The following is a 25792-nucleotide window of genomic DNA, read 5'->3' as shown; positions in this document are numbered from 1 at the left end:
TGGCCATACCAGTTGGCATGATCCTAGATATGGGACATTATTTCAAATTCCCCCCACTCTCAAAGCCCAGTGTTTGTATTATTTATGAAAAGCATTATGTATTAATGTTTATATTATTAATGGAAAATATTTCACGGAAAAAAGATAACATTATTAGTGATTTTTTTGTTTGGCTTCTTCATTTACAAAATTATACTGAATGTATTGTACGCAAGGATTGATTTTCTTAAACTCACCGGGAGGCTTCATCTCAAGTTTGATTTCTGCAAAAGAAAAAAAAAATAGCATGTTTATGTTTAGAATTGTCTCGACAGGCTACTTTGTTTCAAAGACTGCAGGGTGGTTTGAATGTGGTGCTTTCTGACCTTTGGTTGTTAGGTACAGCTCTGCTGTGCTTCTCGCTTCTCCTCTTGGCTCCAGTCGAGCAATTACTGAATAGACACCTAAGGAAAAGGATCATCGAACTTTTGTTTTCTGCTATATTTGTAAATACCTTGTCTTTCTTTTAGATATAGTTTGTATTATTTTTACTTCTCTTTCCTAAAAAAAATTCTATATAGAATTATAGAGTGTAAGTGTAAAGGAGGGTAGAACTACACAAAACAGACAAGCTTTACATTATATATTCACGGGGACACTGCCAATCAAATTACCTTCGTCGTCGGGGGTCACGTTGTGGATGGTCATATAGTGGCAGCGCCCGTCATTCCGGAAGTTGTATTTCTGGCTCTCGATCAGTTCTGTGGGTCCTTTGTACCAGGTTACAATGGCATCATCAAAGGACACTTCGCACTCGAAGGTGGCGGACTGATGCTCGCTCACCACGATGTTCTGGATGCGCTTTGTAAACTGAATCGGCTCAGCTGTTTAAGTACAAAGAGAGTCACAGGTAGGGGGTATAGGAAGAAGTTTCTCTCACTGTGCTTTCCCCTCAGATATTTAAAGTCTCCATCTTTTTACCCAAATGGAAAAATAGCAGAAAAATATTGAAAATATAAAACAAGGAGATAATGCACTTCTTTCCATCAGAAACCAAAAAACAAAGCAATATTATCCCAATACTTAAATGTATTCTTATAGAATCAATGTAAAAAGAAGTATAATGTAGTTCCTGTAAGTCCTTAAAATATCTGTTAATTCTATCTATGAAATTTCATACAGATGGAGTCAAATTAATTCTTATAAACCAAATATAAACTCCTAGCCAAGATCTTTTAGATATACAGCCATGAAATCAGCTCCTTTCCAAGATTTTTTTTTTTTGCATCAGAATCACAGATGTGAGAATTACAGAATTTAGCAGAATTGTAAAGATTCATTAAATTTAACAGAATTATGGAATTTAACAGAAATAATCATTAAAAAGTCACACCTTAGTTTAGATGAAATTTGCTTCTAGTCAAAAAGAGCTATGCAAAGGAATTGCTATTTATGTGAATCTCTCCCTTTCGATTTTGTATGCACTTTGAGATATGAGTGAATGCTTTGAGTGTGTGTGTTGGGAATGAGGACACAGCAGCACTCTGGGATATGCCTGATGGTGGAGCCATAGGGTCCTGCACACCTATGGCCATTGGCTAAGGTTGTGCCAACTCCAGCCAGTTTCACCCACCTTCAATCCGGAGCTCTGCTGAAGTTTCCAGGTCTCCATGTTTGCAGGTGTACTGGCCCTGGTCTTCTGCGCGCACATCCGCAATGGTCAGTTTATGGACTTTGTGTTCCACTTCTGTCTTATGTCGACCTTGGGGTTTCAGGATTCTGCCATTTCTGAACCATTCGGATTTTACATTTGGCACAGAAAACTGGCACGTCATGGTGCAAGTCTGGCCTTCCTTCAAAGTGACATCCTGCAGGTGCCGTTCCCACGCAGGCTCTGTTGGTGTGACACAGCACACACTGTGTTTAATATCACAGGCAGATATGCTCAACAGTCAGTCTCTCAGGGCTGTTGTTTTTTAACTCTTTACTTACCAATTACTGTCAGTTTAGCACTAGCAATGTGTGGGCCACACACCAATCTATAATTTCCCTGATCTTTAAGTTGACAGTTTTTGACTCTAAGTGTATGTCGATCACCATCGATGCTTATTTCAAATTTATCACTGGGTTCCAGTTTTACAGTCCCTTTGTACCATGAAAGCTTGATTTCTGGATAATTAATCTTAATGTCGATTTCAAAGACAGCATCATTATCTTTCAAAACTGTCTGATTTTCAATATCCTTGATCAGAGTGACAGGCTAGGAGAATAAAGAATTAAAATGCATTATAATCCTTCCCTTATAATTCCCGATAATAATATGTTCACTTCATTATCAGCATCCTTAAGTTTACCTCTGTCTGTGACAGCCTTTGCTGAATAAATGATACAAGTTCTTCAAATTCCTTTTCTTCTTTCTCTGACTTCTCTATTTCCTCAATTTCCTGAGAAGAAAAAAAAAGGGATAGGTATTTCATATGAAATAAAATCTGAATTAGAGGATACATGATTATATTTAGCTACCATTCTTTCTTTAGATCTTCAGAAATTATTAATTATTTTTATGGAAAGCGAAGTCATTTATTCCAGATATAGCTCATTCCTGGTAGGTCTCAGCAATGGCATTTCCTCCTTATACTGTTTTTTTTTTTTTTATTGTCTAAAATTTTACATATGTATCCTTTTTCCCTGCTTGACCGCCCCTCCCCACCCCTCAGCCATTCCCCCCGGACAAGCCCCCACCACCCCATTATCTGTGTCCATTGGTTATGCTAATATGCATGCTTATAAGTCCTTTGGTTGCTCTCTAACCCTTCCCTCCCCCCCCCCCCCGCCGCCCACCATTTGTCTCTGGATATATTCTTGTTCATCAAATTATGTTGATCATTATATCTCACATATGAGTGAGATCATATGATATTTATCTTTCTCCGACTAGCTTATTTCGCTTATTAGCTTCCATTCTTAATGCTGCTTAGGTTCTATTAACCATCTTATACAATTATAGGATTCTGGAAACCCAAAGGCCATATGTTAGAGGATTCAAATGTGAATTTCTAAAGATGATGCTATCTGCAAAAGATCATACCAATCTATGTGTCTCTTCTTCTTGACTTTGCTTTAGCAGTTCAAATGCTTGAAGAAGACCGCGGAAGTCAGTGATGCCGTACATGCGGGCATATTTTTCATATTCTTTAGGATCAACATTTTTGAGAAGTTCCATGATATCAATTTCTTCTTCTTCCCCAGAGCCCCTCTTTAAGGTGGGAGCCCTAAGTAAAATAAGAAATAAACATAAATCGCCTGTCTTCTACTTATTTTGAATGGTCTATCATCATTCCAAGTTTATAAATGCCTTTACAAGATTTTTTTCTCACAAAGGAACAATTCTATGGCCTTTATTTAAGAAATATTAATATCATGCTAACTGTGAAATAATAAAATGTGAGTGTGGAGATGGAGTGGAGTAAGATTGGATCATTGTTATAAAATACATAACTTTTAAAAATATATTTTATTGATTTTTTACAGAGAGGAAGAGAGAGGGATAGAGAGTTAGAAACATCAGTGAGAGAGAAACACTGATCAACTGCCTCCTGCACATGCTCTACTGGGGATGTGCCCGCAACCAAGGTACATGCCCTTGACCAGAATCGAACCTGGGACCCTTCAGTCCATAGGCCGACACTCTATCCTCTGAGCCAAACCAGTTAGGGCCATAAATTTGATCAGAGTTTTTAAAAAGAAAAAAATAGTGAAAACATCTTTGTAAACTTTAGAGCCTAATGAAAGAACTACAAGGAAAAATAATAAGAGCAATGGAAAGCATTAATAAGGGATAAATATATGTCATGGAAAAGATGTATGGAAATTAAATGCTGATTAATTTAATAATCCAATAATTATGTTGAAACTTAAATTGTGTTGAAATTATTGGTAATTATAAACAATGTTTAAAATAGTTGATCTAGAAAATAATTCAGAGCATGGGATATCATACATAGAAACAAAAATTTCATATCTAGTCACATAAACACATTTCTATATAGGCCATTTCCTTTGTTTAAAATTTTAATAAAAATTTATCTCTTTCTCAAAACTTTCTCATGATTATTCAGAAATCAATCTTAATGAACCACTAACTTCCGCCCAATTATTTTGTATTTTCTTATCTTTTTCTGTTAAAATGTCTGTGTGCTTATGTTCTTTCAAGTCTGAATCTTGGAGGAGATACTCCAGTGATGGCAAACCTATGACACGCGTGTCAGAGGTGACACGTGAACTCATTTTTTTGGTTGATTTTTCTTTGTTAAATGGCATTTAAATATATAAAATAAATATCAAAAATATAAGACTTTGTTTTAATATGGTTGCAAATATCAAAAAATTTCTATATGTGACACGGCACCAGAGGTAAGTTAGGGTTTTTCAAAATGCTGACACGCCGAGCTCAAAAGGTTCGCCATCACTGGGATAGTCCATGCCTCTTGAGAGATCTCTTTGGTGAGTGGAAAATTATATCTTTTAAAATTAAACTTACTTTTTCAGCATTGCTCTAAGATCTCCTTCAATTTTCTCTTGTTTCTTCCTTTCGTCCACCTGCAGGTTAACATTACTTTCAATTTCGCCATGTTTATTAAATGCGACACATCGGTACAAGCCGGAATCGGTTTTCGTGGTGTCCCTGATCTCCAGCTTGGCCTCATCGCCTTTCTGCAGGATGGAAACACGGCCTCCTGGGTTCAGCTGTCTCCATTTCCCTTTTGTCCATTTCACATTAGGGATCGGATCGCCGCCAACTTTTGCAATGAATGTTGCAGTGGTTTCTAAGGAGTAATGAAGACAAATAAAAAGCTTAATTTTCCAAAATCAGTTTTTCCAAAATTAAATCAGAAGCAAAATGTACAGAGTAAATGGAGCGGTACTTTTCAGGAAGTACTTACTTTCCACCACTCTGATACTTTGAGGTTCTGATACGAAGAAGAGTTTCCCGTCTACTGCTGCTTTCTTAGCTGTGGGGACGGCGGTTGGCTTGTCTAGAAAACACATTTACATGCTTTGTTATCACGATTACCTTAAGATGGTAAGGAATAATTGTCTTCGTAAAATAAGTTTTAGGAGTTTGGCAGAGTCAAAAACGTCATGCATTCTAGGACTCATTATATATGAGTGGATTACAGAAGATAAAGCAATTCCATATACACTTATAACTAGTTGTAGCTGTGGCATACAGGCTGAACTACAATCATATTAGTAGTATCAAATCTTATATTTCTAGACTTGGCTTTATTATACAGACTTCTGCCAGGGCTATGACACCAGGGTACCTCATGTCACATCATTATCATTTTGGAACTTTACTTAATTTTACCCTCTTATATGGTGAAAAGAGGTTCAAGAAATACGATGTTGAACTTGGGGTAATTTCAGACAGATTTTATTGAAATTAGTTTCCATTAAATTATCTAATACTTCAGTTATAATAAGGGGGCTATAAATTGCAAATAAGCAATAACTGATGTTTCTAAAAATCTAATTACGTTCTTACTTAAACTGCAAAAAGCAAATAAATGTAAGTAGCTGTTGGTTTAATCTGAATAATACTTTTGAGGCATCTGTACCTTTAATGGTCACTTTTGATTTGGAAGTGACACTGCCAGCCGCATTGGAAGCTTTGCACACATAATCGCCCGCATCTGCTTTGGCCGCATCCTTGAGTTCCAGCACAGCAGTCCCACTAGCAAAGCTGAAGCTGCATCTGTCTGAAGACTTGATTTCCTTGCCAGCCTTCAGCCACTGGATCCTGATTGGCTCCGAACCCTGGACGTGGCAGCTGAGCTGCACGAATTCTCCTTCACTCACTGTTACGGGACTAAGGTGCTGATCAAACACAGGTGGCTTCTTAGGCTCTGGAATTAAAAAGGCATTTTAAACATAAAATAAAAAGGACCACAAAAGGGACATAAAGGCAAGCAAGTATTAAATTTCAGACAAGCAACAAGTTCTGCCTCTAACAGGTAGCACTGGTTGCTGAGGTAGAACTGAATCACGTTCCTGATTGATTTCTCTTTGAAGTCAGTAGTTACATTTGTTGAATAAAAAAAAAAATATAAAGGTTTAAAAACAAGCAAAAACAGATACCATAGAGCAGGCCGTAATCACCCAAGCACTTGTGACCCCGTTAAGCCCGCAGACGTCGCACTGGTGGTTATCGTAACTGCTGTATACACGACTGATTCCCTCCAACCTGGGTACAGCTGCATTTTCGCTGAACTCTAAAATCCTAGGGCTTATTGAGGAATTCTTTTAATCTAGACCAGTAATTATTTATTTAATTTTATTTATATTTTGTAAATCCTCACCTGAGGATATTTTTCCACTGATTTCTTTTAGAGGGGACAGACAGAGAAACATTGATGCGAGAGACACACATCGATTGGTTGTCTCCTGCACGTGCCCCAACGGGGGCTAGAGATTGAGCCTGCAACAGAGGTACATGCCCTTGACCAGAATCCAACCTGGGACCCTTCAGTCCATAGGCCAACACTCTATTCCCTGAGCCAAACCAGCTAGAGCTAGTAATTCTTGCTACCCTCTGGGAAAGAAAGCCAACATTGAGTAACCCATGAGCCCCACATCTTAATATGTGATTTTCTCCGATGTTCATCTTTAGCTATTAAATGCAGAAAATCCAAACTTTGTCCAAAGGATTTAGGAGTTGAAGCAAATGAAAACCAATGAAGAAAATGCGTAACATGATATGAAGTCCATGTAGAACTCAGTGTTATGCAATGATTTTATTCAGTGGCTCTGAGATCTACATATATGAATAAGGCAAAATTCACAACTGCAAAGATTAAAACTTCTGGTGTCTACTCTTTTTTTTTTTTAAACTGTATAGATAAATACCTTCAGAATTCTACATAAAGTCTTATCTACTTAATGGCAAAAGCATCAGGAATGTAAATCATGAATAAAAGCCACTGTCAATTACATATTTTACTAATGATGTCTTAAAACTAAACAAACGTAAATCCTATTAAATGAGTGATAAAATTTGAATTTTAAGACAACTCAAAACACACACCAAACAACTCAATTATATTAACCTACTAGTGATATTAACCTATTATCTGTGAACCATTATGTGGCCAATTACATCACCAGAGTCATTAGTCAATTCCAAGCTGCTTTTAGGAGGTTAATTGGTAAAATGATTTTGATGAATCTGTATCATAATCATCTGGGTGAATCCATTATGGGCAGAGGATCAGATCGAGATGATACTCTTAAACACATAGTCTATCTTTGCCTCAAGCTATGACTATGTAATTAAATATGTTTTCCAGAATGAGATGCAGTAATATCATTCCACTCATCTATTTTTTCTTTGTAAGCAAATTTACTCTTTTATCTGGGATTAATGTTCATTTACAGGCTAAAAGCTTTTGGCAATATATGTCAAACAATAATCCTTTAGAAATATGTTTAGAAAAGAGAATTCTCCAGAATGTGATATAATTTATAATAAGCAAAGCTAATGCAGTATTCAATGATAAAAATATAAGAATATATCAAAATAAATGTGCTTCATAAAAATTTATATGTCATTTATGCATGAACTTCAAAGTAGACTTAGATTTCTTACTGCATGAGAGAATTTTTAGGATGGGATTTACTAGCTAAGATTTTTAGTCCAGCTACTATATGACCTCTTCTTAGGTCAGCCAAGCAATTAAATTACAAACAATATATATTTTAAGTAAGCATCTGGAATTTTGGTAAGTCAATTAAATAATATATATTTATATTCATTACAACTGACTTGGTCGACAGAGTTGAAGAAGAAAGCACATGTCAGAGGCATGCGCACAACTATCTCATAGGCGGTGAAGAAAAACACAGCAGTCTGGGGCCGTGCAGATAACTAACCTTTGATGACAACGGAAGATGTACACAAAGCAGAGCCTGCATCATTTGACACTTTGCACGTGTACAAACCAGCATCGCCCATGCCCGCCTTCTTGACTTGCAGCAGCAGTATGTTGTTCTTGAATGTGATTTCACAGTTAGAAGTTGGATGTATCTCTACATTATTCTTGTACCAAGCCGCAGTGATAGGCTGGGAACCGGCCACACGGCCCTCAAGTTTGAAAGAATTCCCTTCTGTTTCTTCTACTGTCTCTGAGAGCTTTTTAGTGAAACTTGGTGGGGTTAGCCGCTCTGTCAGAAATTGAAAGCACATATGAAGTGGAATCCAGACATAGTTATTACCATGAGGTTTTTCAAAAAAAAAAAAGAAATCATCTTTTTTCATTAGAATTTAATGCTGACCAACTAAATAGACAATATCAGTGTGTGTTCCTAAACATGTTAACCTCCTCCCAAAGCTTATTCTAAATTGTTAGCTAATTTAAGGGAAAGAAAATAAAATGGCCATTAACAGAACCAGATAGATGTAAAAATATAAAAGGAAGGTTGGTGTTAGGATTATGCAGAATATGTAAAATTTTAGAGAAATACAGATTTAAAGAGATCACTTGTCCTCTAGAGAAACCTATATCCTTTTAATCATTTTATGCCATTTGTTTAAAAATGCGTCCTTAATTGCATTTGTCCTAAAAACTGCACACTTAGCATAGAATGTATGATGATGACGTTTTGTCGGACCACATGCAAAATAAACCATACCTTTTATATTAAGCTGAGCTGTGCAGGAGTCCTTTCCCACCTCATTCACAGCATGGCAGGTGTACTGTCCAGAATCTCCCTTGTCTACTTTCAGAATTGTCAGGTGGGCAGTGTTTTCCAGGTAACTAATCTGGTAGTTGCCACCACTTCGTATCTCTCGGTTGTCCTTGGCCCAGCTGACCTTTATCGGCTGCGTCCCAGTAACGTGGCACTCAAAGTCTGCGCTGTCTCCCGCCACAGCATCCACCGGGGCGATGTGGATGTCAAAGAAGGGTGGGTTCTTCCCCTCTGAGGAGAGCAGAAAGACAAGGTTTCAGGCTCCCCGTCCGGACCATCCCAGTTTACAGAAATCATGATGTTTTCTCCCTAATTTTGTACTTGATTATAAAACTTTTCATTTCAGAATTAGAAAGAGGTTTAAGAATCCACAAACCTGTGAGAATGAGTCTGGCACTAGAAGAGGCAGACCCTATAGGATTTGTAGCTGTGCAGGAATACTGGCCGGCCAGGCTCCGGTCTGTTTTAAAAATGTTGAGGGTGGCTACCTTATCTAAAAAGGATGTTTGTACATTTGGGCCATCTTTCAATGGCTTGCCATCCTTATACCAAGACACGGAGAGAGGCTCTGACCCAGTTACGGCACATTCAAAAACAACCGGCAGCCCAACTGTTTCTTGAACATCTCGCAATTGTCGAGAAAACGACGGTGGAAGTTTTTGCTCTGGAAGAACAGAATTAAAGTATTAAACACTTCTGGACATTTTACTGGATGTTCTCACAAATATTGTTAGATAGATAATGCCGTTTCTCCATTTCTACAAATGCATCAGGAGGTGTTAACATTTCTATAATAAACTTGGACCCAAAGGAAAACATGCAAACTTTTGGAGCAAAAGTGTGTCACTCTCGAGGCCAGCCTAATGCACGGTAGGTGCAAAGCCAATAGGGAACTTGACCGGCTTAGGTACATCTCCAGGTATGCAGCAAGTCCTCCTACTTTTCAAGACTACCTTCTAGCATTTTGAATAACAAACTCAGAAGGTGGGATTTTAAAAATATGGTCCCTCATGTTTCTTAAAGATTTAATTATAGAGCCAATGGACTACATGATCCTTCCAACCGAAGATTTAGTCATCTTATCTCTCTGGGAAGGCCATTAATTATAGGTGGAATGATATAAGCAGAAAATTTTGCATTTGGAAAGAATTTCCTAAAAAGAATGCTCTCATGAGATATTTTAAACCTAGTTCAAAAGAAATACAAATTCGTTCACTTCTGAAATAGTTCAGTCACCTTGAACAGTAAGGAAAGTTGATGAAGAGACTTCTCCCACACTGTTTTCAGCTCTGCAGATATATTCTCCGCTGTCGTGACTGCCAACCTGGTTGAAAACCAGTGTAGCAACATTGTTCCTGAAATGCATCTTGTAGGTGGCAGTGGGTCTCAGCTTCGTATCTCCTTTGTACCAGGACACCACAATTTCAGGGGTTCCAGCAACTTGGCATTGTAAGGAGGCAGAATCTCCAACAGTCACCTTCACAGGCTCTAACTGCCTGACAAAATACGGTGGTTCTACAGGCAAGAGAGATAATGAGGCATGAAGGAGACAGGCCAGCATGCTTATTTACATATAAAGGTAGGAGTGTACGGTCATAACAAACCTAGGATCTGTATTTGTGCTGAACAGGAGTCTTTTCCCGAAGCATTTTCAATGTAGCAGTTGTACTGCCCCGAGTCCTCCACTGCGGTGCTGGGGATTTCCAGGATTGAGGATTTTTCCGTTGTGGTTATGTTACACCTCTGGGACGGAGCGATATTTATGCCATTTTTCTTCCATGTAACTGAAATGGCGGGAGTTCCAGTGTACGTGCCTTCCAGGATCAGGGCTTTTCCTTTCTCTATGCTGTAATCGTTGAGCCTCTTTACAAATTTAGCTGGGGCTATAAACAAATTGGAGATGCGAAATCAGACACACATACATACAGATGTCGGCTTGTCTATTAAGTCATGGATGTTGACCGTGAAGGTGCGGGGCATCAGACAAACCTTTGACATGGAGACGTGTTGTGCAAGAAGCTTTGCCAGCTTCATTAGTGACTATGCAGGTGTATTCTCCACTTTGTGAGGTGTCCACATCAAACAGCTCCAGTTCAGCAACGGACTCTTCCAAAGACACATTGCACCTGTCCCCTGGCACTAGTTCACTGCTGCCCTTGAACCAGCTGACACTGAAAGGAGGTGTTCCCTTTATGATGCTCGTGAAAGTTACATTGGCTCCAGTCAAAACATCCATGGCATCAGGTTTCTGAACAAAAGACGGTGGTTCTAAACAAAAAAAGCACACAGCAGAAAAACTTAGTATTTTGATTAGCGATGACCAAATGCTTATAAATTATGAAATGCAGTTCTGTTTTTACTGCATTCTTAACACACCTCTCACAGTCAAAGGAGCACTGCATTCATCAGAACCAGCCACATTCGTAGCTACACAGGTGTAGTCACCAGCATCTGATTCTTCCAGCATGTTCACAGTTAAAGCACACGTGTTATCTGTAAGGGTGGTCTGGTATTTCCTTCCACTGCTGATCTCATTTCCCTCATGGAACCATGAGACAGAGATTGGAGGCGATCCATAGACTTTGCACTCCATTACAACTGAAGAACCAGATAGACCATTCGTTTCTTTCAATTTTCTTGTGAATGAAGGAGGAATAGTTCGGTCTAAATGTGATAAAAGTCAAACAAACAAGGGACATCAGTTATAAAATGATCTGAAAAGAGATTTCCTGTCTTTTTGATTGGATAGACCTAGATCTCTTTGGCTCTTTTGCAAGGGTATCAAATAATTCCGGATAGCCGTGGTCAGCAAACTGTGGCTCGAGAGCCACATGTGGCTTTTTGGCCCCTTGAGTGTGGCTCTTCTTAAGCCTTAGGAGTACCCTAATTAAGTTAATAACAATGTACCTGCCTATCTAGTTTAAGTTTAAAAAATTTGGCTCTCAAAAGAAATTTCAATCGTTGTACTGTTGATATTTGGCTCTGTTGACTAATGAGTTTGCCGACCACTGCCCTATAGGGTCACACGATTGAAAGCCTTGAGGATCAGTGGGAAGGATGTGCTAGTTGATTTATTAGGGATGTTGGTTCTCTTTGCTGTGACACATTATATGGTGAATTATTTAAGTGTAAGTGATAGTAGAAGACCACTTTATCCTTTTTCAGGAATTCAGTTTCACTCCTATAATTCTGAATTGTGAAATTTCTCAATGAGAAAGAAATATAACTTTTGAACTTGGTCTTCTAACTCTAGGTATGTTACCTCTGATTTTACTGATTCAGAGGATGTCAGACCATGTAATGCTGTAGAAGATGGATCTTCCCCTACATATATATGTAAATCAGGAACTACATTATAATAATACTGCAACAAAAGCCTGACCAACCAACCTGACACTTGAACTGAGACTGTGCAGCTGTCTTTGCCAACAGGGTTTTGCACCTCAAAGCTGTATACCCCACTGTCCCTGGGGGCTACGTTGATAATCTTAAGACCAGATACTTTGTTGAAGAAGCTTATTTTGTATTTGCTGTCACTTGTCAGTTCTTTTCCATCCTTAAACCACTTAGTACTGAGTTCAGGTGTGCCAGTGACTATGCATTCCAATGTACAGGTGTCTCCTGTGGTAACTTTTATGGATTCTGGTTTTTCCACAATTGCTGCAGGTTCTAAAACAAGATAAAATTGCATCCAAATTTTAAAATCAAATAGAAAAACGAAAGAAAATGTGGACACTGGTAAGTGTACACCATGTGTTCATCATAACATCCTATTTGTACTGACCGAGAACGGACAGTGTAGCGAAGCACTCTTGCATTCCAGCATCATTTTTGATCTGACAGGTGTACTTTCCAGCATTGGCTATTTCTGCTCTTGAAAAATGTAGGGTTGCAGTATTTTCCGAATAAGAAATCCATATGTTGTCACTTTCTCTAACAATTTCCCCCTTATCTTTGAACCACACCACTGAAATTGGCTCGGCACCTTCAATGGTGGTCTGCAGCTGGACTTCTTCACCAACGACGGTAGAAATGTCACTGAGCTTTTTCACAAATCTTGGTGGTGCTGATGAACAAAGAGGCATATTATTGATTTAAAATGTGTGGGATTAATAGCATTTCCCTTAATCATGAATGCTAGTAATCAAAGAAGTGATAACGTGTTGTTTCCATATCTTAAATAAGAGGCATTCTTGGTAATTGTGAGCAGGGACACATTAGAGTTTGCAGTAAGAAGGAGAAGTTGAACGTTTTGTACTCTCCAGACTTATAAATCAAATCAAAACCTATTGGAAAAATTGTTGAAGAGGATACTTGGTTCAATTTAGAAATGGGATGCACCCTAAACAAAAAGATTTGGAAAGGAAAAAAAAGGGAAAAGTAGAAGAGATAACTAGTGATAAAGAACTGGACAACAGCTAAGGGGCCAACAAAGCATGAATATTTGAAGAGATAGAGTAAGTATAAGAGAATGAAGTCACCCTAACCTTTCAAAGTGATAGAACCAACGCAAGTGTCACTCCCCACATCATTCGTGGCTTTGCACTGATATTCCCCAATGTCTGCAGTGTCGACATTCAGGATGTGAATACTTGTAAGGAAGTTCTCAGACATTATCTTGTACTTCTTGCCACTCCTAAGTTCTCTCTTGTCTTTATGCCAAGAAACTTGAAATGGGGGAGTACCCTGAAGCTCACATTCAAGATGAACATCAGTTCCTTTCAGTGTCTCCATGGGATGAGGCTTTTTGCGGAAAATGGGTGGTTCTAAAATTGGAAGGTAATTCAGTTAGGAAAAAGGAAAGAAAAATTAGGATATATTCTGCACGTATATAGTTACAAGTAAGATTCAGTTTTCTATTGTATTCTTTAAAAATTTTAAGACATCGATGGAAAGTCAAACAGGGTATTAAGAGGACAGCTAGAGAGGAGGGAAGGCTACTGTGAAAAACACAAAAGAAGGGTAAGATCTGACCTTTAACTTTTAAGGAAGTGCTGCTGCTTGCACTGCCCGCTGCATTGCGGGCCTCACACGAGTAGTCGCCACTGTCTTCAACACTGAGATGGTGCATTTCCAACACTGCCACTGAGTCAATGAATGACATTCTGAATTTACTGCTCTCTTGAATTTCAGTTTCATCTTTGTACCACGAAACTCTGATTTCTGGAGACCCTCCTATTTTACATTCGTATCTTGTGGATTCATCCTGCTTCACGATTCTTGAAGGTTCTAGCTTTTTAATGAACCTGGGTGGTTCTATGGAACCAAGAGGGAAAACATAAGGTAAGGAATGGAAAAGGTACATATAACTCAAGATGAAGTAAAAAGAGGAATCTCTGCCAATCAGAGAAGTTTATAAATACATTTATTTTTACAAGCACCCACATCAAATATTTTTGCAAAAGGAAGAAGGAAACACATTGATTCCTATTGTATAACCCTCTTCCCAATAAAAGAATCACTTGTCTAGTACACGATCAGAGGCAGCGTGTGTATCTGCTGGCAGAAGCCCTATGAGGCTCATGGGAAATAAGAGAGTTTGATTACTTTCTGTGTGTAAATCAGTGGAGGACTGTCTATTTCCTATGGTTGAAAAGACATCATTTATGCACCATAATAAGTCAGAATAGCAAATTGGGGTCAGCTATGCTAATATTTTTAAAGTGCCCCTTTCTCTTATAGGCTTTAGATATTTCTTCAACTTTCATAATTTCCCTTTGAAGTGGGGAGGGCAATACTTTCTTCATTAACTGAAGCAAAAAATTCAAGCTTAGGGAGATAAAGATGGTTAGTTAAATGCCATAGAGCAAGTAGGCTGCTAACTCTAATTCTATTTTATTTAAAGATATTTATAAACCACCACCATCACAAAACTCCTTAATAATGCTCTATGGGTTGACCAGCAGTCCACTGAGTGAAGTATTTAACTTCTGACAACAACAGCCATGAATATACTATAGAAGGAAATGGCTGTCTTCCAAAATGAGAGATATTAATGTACTCCCCACCTCCCTGGTTTCCATTATTATTATTATTATTATTATTATTATTATTATTATTATTATATTTTTATTGGTTTCAGTGAAGAAGGGAGAGGGAGAGATAGATAGAAAATCAATGATGACAGAGAATCATTGATTGGCTGCCTCCTGCATGCCTCACAATTTTGATTGAGCCTGAAACCTGGGCATGTGCCCTGTTGGGGAATTGAACCAAAACCTCCCAGTTCATAGGTTGACACTCAACTGCATGCCAGCTGGGCCTTCCATGATTATTTAAGTGGGGTCAATGGAGGACAAGCTATTGACATAATTAATCTGGACTCTCCTTGAAGAGCTTGGAAATCTGGGGCTCTGCTGTCCCTTACTGGGACAAAATCCATCCATTTAATAACTATTGGGGAAAATAAGTCATTTGAGATAACTTCCTTCAAATTTTGATTTTCTTACAATTATGTGAAATTTTTTTGTTCACTCTCTATTTTTAGCTTTTGAAAATGGATTTTTAGTCCACTTTAATAAAAAAAATTGATCCACATGATCACTTTAAATTACTTGACAATGATCCTAAACATAACTTTCAAGCACATTCTTCCTCTTATATTTTAAGATATTGAAAATGGTAGAGACCATGCTACTTTACTCAAGCGAGTACCTTGTACACCCAGATGAGCAGAACAAGAGTCTTTTCCAGCTGCGTTGCTTGCGTAGCAGGTATACTGCCCAGCATCACCTTTGCCTACTTTGAGAACTGTCAGAGTGGCAGTATTTTCAACCAAAGTCATCTTGTAGTTGCCTCCAGGGCGAATCTCTCGGTTATCTTTGGCCCAAGTGATTTTGATTGGCGCAGTTCCAGTTACATGGCATTTAAAAGACCCACTTTCTCCAAGAGCAAGATCTACTGACACAGGCTTTAGATCAAAGAAAGGAGGCACTTCATGCTCTAAAAAGAATGAAGACCAACATGGTGACTTCAGTTTTCCTGCTCCCTGACACAGAGCAGAAACAAAGTGGCGCCAGAGTTTGGTGGCCCGGAGCAGTGAAGCTCCTTAACAGTGCGGAGGGTAATGTGACGAGCGACTCACCTGAGAGAATGAGCTTGGCACTGGATGAAGCAGTCCCCAGAGGATTGGAAGCTGAGCAATTGTACTGACCAACGTGGCTCTGGTCAGTTTGTAAAATCTGAAGAGTTGCTACATTATGAACAAAAGATGTTTGCAAATTAGAATCATCTTTCAAAAGCACCCCATCTTTGTACCAGGACACTTGAAGAGGTTCTGAGCCATTGATGCGACATTCAAAGGCAACTGGGAAGCCAAGAGTCTCATGGACGTCCTTCAGTTTTCTTGCAAAAGTAGGTGGAAGTTTGCGGTCTGCAAAGAAAGCACAGATAGACCTTATTTACAAGACAGAGTATATCTACAACATATTTCAGTCCATTCAAATGTTGATGTTTAAGAAAATGGATTTGTCAGCGCACAGCAAGACTTGTTAAGCAAAACCATCATCACCTTTGATAACAAGCACGGCTGAAGAAGCAACTGCCCCCACACTGTTTTCTGCCTTGCATGTGTACTCTCCCACGTCACTGTGGTCCACCTTGTTGATTACTAAGGAGGCAATGTTATTTTTGAATTGCATTTTGTATGCAGGAGCAGATCGCAGCTTTGTGTGTTCTTTATACCAAGAAATTCTAATTTCTGGGGTTCCATCCACTTTACACTGCAAAGTTGTAGGTTCTCCAATGGCTGCTTCCACGTGTTCCAGAGGTTCAATAAAATAAGGTGGTTCTAAGGTACAAAGAGTGGTAGTCAATCACTCATGCTAACTAACAGAGGATTTTTAAGAGCAAGAAAAGAGAGCAATTAAAAAGAGGTAACTGTCAACACACCTAAGACAGACACCAGAGCTTCACAAATATCTTGACCGGCCTCATTTTCTATCAGGCAACTGTATTGTGCATAATCCTCTACCGTGCTGTCGAGAATTTCCAGTATGGTAGATTTTTCTGTCATAGTAACACTGCAGTTCGGAGACTGTGCAAGAGGAGACTCATTCTTCATCCAGCTCACTGAGATGGGAGGCGTGCCGGTATATGTGGCCTCAAGAACTATGGGACTTCCTGTCTCAACACTGAAATCAGCCAATCTCTTCACAAAGGTGGCTGGCTCTATAAGGAGAAAATATGAGGGTAAAATTGACGTCTTCAAATGAAGACTTAGGAAAAATTTAAAAGATACACGAATTGGAGTGCAGAGCAAACCTTTCACAAAAAGATGTGTGGTACAGGAAGCACTGCCGGCATCATTAGTAACAAGGCAAGAATAGTCCCCACTCTGCAATGGCTCCACCTCAAACAACTCCAGTTCCGTGACAGAATCTTCCAGAGAGATGGTGCAGGATTCCCCTGATACTAGTTCCCTGCTGCCTTTAAACCATTTGACCTTGAAAGGAGGGGTGCCTCTAATGACACTGGTGAATGTGACACTCATTCCAGGTAAAACTTCCACGGAATCCGGGGTTTGTTCAAAAGATGGTGGTTCTAGATACCCCAGAGGGAGGGGAAGATCAAGAGGAAAAGAGAAATCCAAGTGTGAGAGGTGCTTTTGCTATTTGAAGAAAAGGGAGCCAATTGGCGTTTTGGGGAATTTATCCAAAGAAACCCAAAATACTAATTCAAAAGAAAATATGCATCCTATGTTCACTGCAACATTATTTACAATAGCCAAGATTTGGAAGCAGCCCAAGTGTCCATCAGCAGATGAGTGGATAAAAAAGCTGTGGCACATTTACACAATGGAATACTACTCTATCATAAAAAGGAAGACAATTTTACACTTTGTAACAGCATGGATACAATGCATGGATACAAAGCATGGATACAAAGCATGGATGGACCTGGAGAACATTTTGCTAAAATGTTTCAGAGAGAGACAGGTACAATATGATTTCACTCATATATGGAATTTAATGAAATACCAAGCAAAATGGAGACAGACTCATAGAGGGAAGACAGACAGCTATGGTGGTGGTGGTGGTGGTGGTGGTGAGATGGTCAGGGGGAATGAGCAAAAAAGAAAGCAAAAAGAGAAAAAACTCAGGGACTCAGACAACAGTGTGGTGACTGTAGGGGGAGGGGATGGATGGAGGTGCAAGAGGGAATAGAGGGGATAAATGGTGATGCAAAACATAAAATAAAATAATAATTTTAAGAAAAGAGAGCCAAGACTAATAAACGAAGATGAAATAAAGAAATCCCATGCAAGGCAGGCACCGAGTCACGTGGAAGAGACTTGAGAGGCGGCAGCCTGATCCTTGCACACTGACCTTGCACAGTCAGGACTGCCGAGCACTCCTCAGAACCAGCCACGTTGGCAGCCACACACGTGTATGTGCCTGCGTCGGAAGGCTCCAGCAAGCTCAGATTCAAAGTACAGACATTTTCCGAAAAGCTGGGCTGGCATTTAGGCCCACTAACGATCTCATTTCCATCCTGAAACCAGCCAACAGAGATTGGGGCCGAGCCAGAGACTCGGCACTCCAAAACCACGGAGGCCCCCAGGGTGGCGTTCGTGTCTTTCAGCTTGCGGATGAAGGAAGGAGGCACGACTCGATCTATGTGGAGAAGGGCAGTTTTCTGTTTAAAGAGAAGCTTTATTTTCCAGGAAAATCTATATAACCAAAAATACCTCCTATGACTTACCGGAAATGTGAACAGATACAGTGCAGTTACTTTTACCAACACTGTTTTTCACTTCAAAGCTGTATAACCCCCTGTCACTCATTTCTGCACAGGGGATCTTAAGTGAAGCCACTTTGTTGATGAACGTAATGTGATGTTTGCTGTCTGCAGATAATTCTCTTCCATCTTTGAACCACTTGGCTGAAAGTTCTGGTGATCCAGCCACTACACACTCTAGTGCAAAAGGATTTCCTGTAGTGACTGTCATGGGTTCTGGCTTCTCTACGATTCTGGCTGGTTCTAAAAGATGAAGTATAATTACATTGAAAATAAACTCACCGTACAAACTACACATAGAATCAATATTGGGGAAGAGTAATATTTGTAGAAAATGATCATGGGTCAATTAACCTGATTTTCCCCTTCTCAGGCTATACTTTGTTACTAACCTAGTACAGTCAAGACGGCGGAACATTCTTTCATTCCAGCATCATTTTTGATTTGGCACACATATTTTCCGGCATGAGAGGCTTCTGGACTACTAAGTTGTAGGGTTGCGATGTTATCAACGAATGAAATCCTCGTGTTTTCACTCTCTCTGATGACTTCACCTCTATCTTTCAGCCAGACAACAGAAATGGGCTGGAAGCCTTCCACTACAGCCCGTAACTCGACAGCATCCCCAACAAGGGTTGAGGTGTCACTCAGCTTTTTCACAAATCGTGGAGGTTCTAAAGAAAGAAATTTGTGGTTTAGGGGGGAAAAAAATGAGAATCACACCCATATAAATTATTGGTCAAGCAAGAAAAGATGAAAGGAGGAGACATACATGTTTGTGTCCATATATACAAACCTCTGAACTTGACAGTGCAGGCGCACGTGTCACTTCCCACCTCGTTAGTAGCTTTGCAGTGATATTCTCCTACATCAGAGGCTTCAAGATTAAGGATATGGAGACTTGTGTCAAAATTTTTTGAAGTAATTTTAAATTTCTTGCTGCTTCGAACTTGCTTCCGGTCTTTAACCCATATCACTTCAAATGGGGGTGTTCCCGAAATTTCACATTGTAAGATGACATCAGAACCTTTAAGGGCTCCTACTGGAGCAGGCTTCTGGGTGAAAACAGGAGGTGCTACCGGGGGAAAAAAAGATAAACAATAAAAACATTTGCATACTAAAAAAGGAAAAACAAATTAGACTCTACAATCATTAAGAATGACTGGTGTGACCATATAACAGTATGCTAACTTAAGAAATGACAATTCATTAAAAACTAGTTTAAGAACTGCAAGCAAATACTCGTAACTAGCCTTGCTACTTTGGAGTTCATAACATTCCTGAGCAGGAATGGAAATCAGATGGGAATGAGGAAAGAAGTTCAGTGTGTCTAACCTTTCACGGTCAGCGCTGTGCTGCAGCTGGCGTCTCCCACACCGTTATGAGCTTCACAGATATAGTCTCCGCTGTCCTCAGCACTGGCCTCATTGATGGTGAGCAACGCCACGGAATTAACGAAGGACATGCTGTATTTCCAACTCTCGTGAAGCTCACTGTCATTTCGGAACCACAGAACTTTGATTTCTGGGGAACCACTTATTTTACATTCCAGTTGGATGGATTCTCCCTGCTTTGCAACTTTTGAAGCTTCTAATTTCTTAACAAACTTTGGAGGTTCTAGTAAATCAAAGGAAAAAAAATAACAGGTTTGTAGTTGAAGACCCTGTAAGTGTGTATTTAAACTGGTTTAGTAAGAATATCCTTCCTGAGAATTCTGTGGTGAAATAAGTTGCATTTTCTATATTTTTAAAGAGAATTAAATTGGTAAGTTTATTTTGTAGTTTGAATTTATAAGTTAAAACATACAAGTTAACGTATTATAGAAATGATTGACTAAAGTTTAGTAATGATAAATCAGAATGCTATGGAACAGGAAAGAACGGAAAAAGAGAATGGATGGTTGAAACAACATTTAACAAATATCAATTAAACAACACTTATTGGTAGGGTTACACTTACCAATACACTAACTTAAAGAACAATATAAAGAGAAAACAGAAATTTGATTAATGTTACCTCCAACACAAATATACAAATTGTGACATGATCCAGTTTATCCCCAAAATTTAAAAACTAAAGAAACTTTTACACAAACAGGGGAAAGAACAAACATTGGTAAATGCCACATAATGAGTGATACCTTTTACACTGAGTTGAGCTGAGCACATGTCTTTGCCAACATCATTGGTTGCTTGGCAAGTATACTGACCGGAATCGCCTTTTCCTACTTTAAGAATTCTCAAATGGGGAGTGTTTCCCACACATGTGATCGTATAATTTCCTCCAGGACGGATCTCCTTGTTGTCTTTTGACCAAGTGATTCGCATTGGTTGAGCGCCAGTAACATGACACTCAAAGTCAGCACTTTCCCCAGCAATAACATCTATAGATACAGGCTTGATGTCAAAGAAGGGAGATTTCTTAGGTTCTAGAAGATGAGGAGAAAAGGCAAAATGTGTTTGTTTGTTTTTTGCTTTTGTCATTGGCCATTTCTACTTTGACAATGAGCAAAGGGTAACGGTTTGCAAAGAGAAAGATTGACATAAGAACAAACCTCTTGCTGTCAGTCTAGCACTAGAAGATGCTGTTCCAAGTGGATTGGAAGCTGAGCAAGAGTACTGGCCAGAGTGACTCAAGTCAGTCTGCAAAATCTTCAAAGTTGCCACATTATCTACAAAGGATGTCTGTAGATTTTCATCGTCTCGCAAAAGTACCCCATCTCTATACCAGCTCACTTGGATGGGTGCAGAGCCATTTAATCGACAAGTGAGTGTAACTGGTAACCCAACAGTTTGTTCAATGTCCTTTAATTGCCTTGCAAAGGAAGGTGGGAGTTGACGCTCTGTAGGAAGACAAGTGATACTTGAGGCATTAGTTGATGAAATGAAAATTCCCTTATAAAGATAAAAGAGTTAAGATAAGGAAAAAAGACATTTGTTAATTTCTAAAATAACATCATCACCTTGAATTCTGAAGACAGTCTGAGAAGAAGCAGTTCCTATGCTATTTTCTGCCTTACATGTGTACTCTCCACTGTCATTGAGATTCACTTTATTAAAAACAAGTGTGGCCACATTGTTTGTAAAGTAGGTCCTATATTCAGGAGTTGGCCGTAACTTGGTGTCTCCCTTATACCAAGACACTGTAATTTCTGGTGTCCCAGCAACTTGGCACTGTAAAGAAACCGAATCTCCAACGGATGCCTCCAGAGGTTCCAGCTCCGTAACAAAATAAGGTGGTTCTAAAGAAGAAAGGCTCACATTAGCAACTGGAATGAAAGAAAACCAAACAAACCATGCTTCCTGTTAGATGAATGCTGATCAGTGACAACAGAATAAGACAACACACCTAATGTAGACACCAGAGCTTTGCAAACATCCCTTCCTGCCTCATTTTCAATCTCGCAGGAATACTCTCCTGCGTCTCCTTTTGTGCTATTCAGAATTTCCAGGATGCAAGTTTTCTCTGTTGTGACTACGTTGCATTTTTCAGATGGGGTTATGGGAACACCACCCTTTTTCCATGTAACTGAAATGGGAAGTGTTCCAGTGTAGGTGCTCTCCAAAATGATGGACTTTCCTGGTTCTACAGAGTGATCGCTTAATTTCTTCACAAATGCAGCAGGTTCTGGTGAGTGACAAAGCACAGCAGTTAAACACAGTAAAAATACAAAGATATCAGTGTACAGAAAACAGGAAGAACAAATGCACTTGAGCAAACCTTTAACAAAAAGACGAGTGGTGCAGGATGTTTGGCCAGCACCGTTAGAAACCACACAGGTGTATTCCCCACTCTGAGATAGGTCGACATTAAATAATTCCAGTTCCGCTACAGTGTCTTCAAAATAGATGTTGCACCTGTCTCCTTTCACCAGTTCTCTGGCACCTCTGAACCAGCCAACCTTGAATGGAGGGGTTCCTCTGATAACACTTGTAAAGGTGACATTTTTGCCTGGTAGTACTTCCAAAGGTTCAGGTTCCTTCACAAAAGAGGGTGATTCTACATAGACATGGAGGACAATGAAAAGATCCTGTAAGCTTCTAACTTAAGTGCAATTCTGAATTAAAAAAAGAAGAGCACTTTCAAATGTGTGTCAACCTATATGTGCACCCAAAGAGGAATTTGTAAGAAAGGGTTTGAGTGTCTAACACTGACCTTGTACAGTCAACACTGCACGACATTCGTCAGACCCAGCGACATTAGCAGCCACACATGTGTAATTGCCCATATCTGACATGTCCAGAGAATTCAGCTGCAATGTGCAGACATTATCTGAAAATGTGGTTTGGTACTTCGCTCCACTGACAATCTTAGTTTTCTCATGGAACCAGGCAACAGAGATAGGCGATGATCCGGCTACTTTGCATTCCAAGATGCAAGAAGTCCCCAGCACCCCACCAGTATCTTTCAGTCTCCGTGTGAAAGAGGGAGGAACCATTCGGTCTGTGTGAGGAAAGGCAAGAGATGCGTCATGATTTGGAAGAATAGAAGACTCTTGAGAGAAGAAAATTTGAAAGGAATTTGCATGAGCAATGGGAGGAGTACATCGGCACTAACCTGAGACATCTACCACAGCTGTGCAGCTGCTTTTTCCAACATTATTTTGAACCTGGAAAGTATATGTGCCTGCATCTTGCCTTTCAACGGAGAGAATCTTTAAGGAAGAGACTTTGTTGTAGAAGCTAAATTTGTGTTTTTGGCTGCTGGTCAACAGCTTTCCATCCTTGTACCATTCCACTGAGAGTTCAGGAGTGCCAGCCACCTTACACTCCAGAGTGCATGTTTCCCCTACAGTCACTGTCATGGGTCCTGCCTTCTCAACAATGACTGCAGGCTCTGAAATAAAATTCAACAGTCATCTGTCAAGGTCTGGTAGAGGTATCTCTACTATCTTGATGTCTACTTTCAGATTCACTACGACTGTTTATTTCAATGAGATGCTTATGTGAGGGCTGTCTCTCTAGATTCAAAATGTAATTTCACACTGTCATGAGTCATTATTGTAGGAGGTATTATTAAGAAATACGTTTGTGCACTAGTTGATTTCCAAAACAATTCAGATAATGTAGATTAGAATATGTACATTGATTTGCACTTGACATTGAAAGCAAAGGCTACATGTTATTTTTGATTACTTGGTATTTTTGCTTTACTTTCAGGTACAAAAGACAGATTTTTGGAAGTTGTTATTCAAACAATTAAAAATTGAAATTTAACATGCCCAGTGATGGAAGTGGCAGGTTTTTCTATCACTTTGATCTTTGCTGTTCTTGCCAGCTTTAACAACTAGTACTTGGGAAACAAAATGTCATGCTGGGCTTATAATTTTTTTTACAGGTAACTAAAGATAGTCATGATTACATCTGCTAATCCAGCAAGAAATGTAGTACGTAAACACTAAAACAGATGGCTACATTTTGTTAGAATCACAGAGTTTGGGAAGATTTATTAGATTCCCTAAACCTTTCAAATAGATGAGGGTGGATAATATAGCTCTAGGAGAAATTCTGAGAAGGAGATTCTACCAGTAACTCTTAGTAACTCTCTCAGCATTTGACACCCCTTTCTATCAGGGGATTATTGTACCATATTGTACCAACCTAGAACAGTTAGTGTGGCCATGTTCTCCCTCATTCCACCATCATTCTTGATTTGGCAGATATACTTCCCAGCATTAGCTGGTTCTGCTTTTGCAAACTGTAGAGTTGCAACATTTTCCACAAATGTAATTCTGATGTTTTCACTTTCTCTAATCACTTCTTCCTTCTCTTTAAGCCACTGGACAGAAATAGGCTGGATGCCTTCTATAGATGCTTGTAACTCAGCAGGCTCCCCAGCTACAACGGTGAGGCTGTTCAGTTTGGAAACAAATCTTGGTGGTTCTGAACATGGAAAGATGGATGGAGATTGTTCAAAAGGTCGTCCAGATAATGGAACAGAGAAAAGAAAAATAAGCATTTTGCACATTCCTGCCATTTCTGCCACAAGCAGGAAATATGCTTACCTTTTAATTTTACAGTGCAAATGCAAGTGTCGTTTCCCACTTCGTTCTGTGCTTTGCAGTGGTATTCACCAATGTCTGAAGTTTCGACATTGAGAATGTGAATACTTGCATGGAAGTTTTTGGATGCAATCTTGTATTTCTTGCTACTTCGGAGTTGCCGCTTGTCTTTGTACCACACCACCTCAAATGGTGGTGTTCCTGAGAGTTCACACTCAAGACTAACTTCAGTATTTTTAAGGGTTTCTACTACAGGAGGGAAGCTGCTAAAGACAGGTGGTTCTGTAAAAAATAAGAGTTTCTTATGAATTGGGCTATTTAATTTCATAGAATATTTTTATTTCTTTGTTTTTAAATTGCAAGAGTCAAGATACTATAATGGGGAAGTGGTGTCAAGTGCTACTGCTTGTAGTGAGGATAACAGCTTCAGAGTGGCCATTAGCCTTTATAAAATCACTCAACTTCATTGGCAGAGAACCTAACTGTCCTTACTAAGCAGTTCAACACTGTCTACTCCATCTTACTTATTTATCTTGGACTATAAAGGTTGATGTGCAAGTTGTAAAAATCTAATCAAAAGGGAAAAACACAACCAAACGAAGCCAAAATCCCAATTATATTCATTAATATGATTTGCGTGAAGCGTGGAATCCTGACTTCAGGAATAAGCTTTTGTATACGATCTACTACTGAGAGACTCGGAAGTCATCACAACATCTGCGATCTGAGTCTTTTCCTTCAAAAAACGGTTACTGTGTTAACCATAACATAAAAAATGTGGACTTTGTGACAAAAATATTGGAAAATGGCAGTAGAAAATACTAGTATTATTTGCACCAACGTATAGTGATATAATTTTATAAAAATATGAACTGATTCTTGAGAGAAAAGAATATATAATTGTTCTGTTTTAAATATAAGGTTAAAACCTATATTGCTTGCATCTTGTATGCCAGTAGTAAATATTCCTTGTTATTAATGATAAATATTATGCTGAGGATAATATATTTACAAATTGATTAAAGGCAAAATTAATTTTAAAATGCCTACTTTGGTGTTTTTGCATGTTTTTGAAACATCAAATTTGAACTCCTTGGCTAATGTGTTGCGATTATCAGAATTATGGCATTGAAATAACCAAAAAATATCTCAGAATGATTGGCTGCATGTAAGTAAATCTTAAGAAGAAATAACATTTAAAAAGGGAAATAATACCAGTTTGGGAAAATATTCTATGAGCTCAAATGGAAGCTAAAGTGACGGTAAAGGAATAAAGAGCTATGATACCCAGGGGTGAAGAAGGTAAGTTTCAGGTAATGAACAGAA

At 39.0% G+C, this 25792-nt stretch overlaps 1 protein-coding gene across 1 annotated transcript in view; it reads right to left on the bottom strand.

The window, feature by feature from the left end:
* The window catches only part of LOC308522075 (titin-like), a 308401-nt gene that overhangs the window by 167108 nt on the left and 115501 nt on the right, over positions 1 to 25792 (bottom strand). Inside the window, 41 exon segments of the mRNA XM_081095258.1 lie at positions 237 to 263; positions 366 to 443; positions 654 to 863; positions 1613 to 1873; positions 1972 to 2239; positions 2334 to 2423; positions 3068 to 3251; positions 4520 to 4805; positions 4923 to 5015; positions 5601 to 5888; positions 7912 to 8202; positions 8671 to 8958; positions 9104 to 9391; positions 9964 to 10242; positions 10332 to 10610; positions 10717 to 10995; positions 11104 to 11391; positions 12118 to 12396; positions 12512 to 12793; positions 13215 to 13493; positions 13702 to 13983; positions 15382 to 15669; positions 15812 to 16099; positions 16238 to 16516; positions 16618 to 16896; positions 16990 to 17268; positions 18054 to 18341; positions 18430 to 18708; positions 18858 to 19139; positions 19262 to 19540; positions 19801 to 20082; positions 20606 to 20893; positions 21020 to 21373; positions 21376 to 21398; positions 21400 to 21706; positions 21814 to 22092; positions 22186 to 22464; positions 22621 to 22908; positions 23023 to 23301; positions 24066 to 24347; positions 24470 to 24748. Coding sequence (XP_080951384.1) covers positions 237 to 263; positions 366 to 443; positions 654 to 863; positions 1613 to 1873; positions 1972 to 2239; positions 2334 to 2423; positions 3068 to 3251; positions 4520 to 4805; positions 4923 to 5015; positions 5601 to 5888; positions 7912 to 8202; positions 8671 to 8958; positions 9104 to 9391; positions 9964 to 10242; positions 10332 to 10610; positions 10717 to 10995; positions 11104 to 11391; positions 12118 to 12396; positions 12512 to 12793; positions 13215 to 13493; positions 13702 to 13983; positions 15382 to 15669; positions 15812 to 16099; positions 16238 to 16516; positions 16618 to 16896; positions 16990 to 17268; positions 18054 to 18341; positions 18430 to 18708; positions 18858 to 19139; positions 19262 to 19540; positions 19801 to 20082; positions 20606 to 20893; positions 21020 to 21373; positions 21376 to 21398; positions 21400 to 21706; positions 21814 to 22092; positions 22186 to 22464; positions 22621 to 22908; positions 23023 to 23301; positions 24066 to 24347; positions 24470 to 24748 — 10380 coding nt within the window.

The sequence above is a fragment of the Myotis nattereri genome, assembly GCF_964212035.1.
Source record: "Myotis nattereri genome assembly, chromosome: 7".
Classification (NCBI taxonomy): Eukaryota; Metazoa; Chordata; class Mammalia; order Chiroptera; family Vespertilionidae; genus Myotis; species Myotis nattereri.
This window is presented reverse-complemented; position numbering and strand designations above follow the sequence as displayed.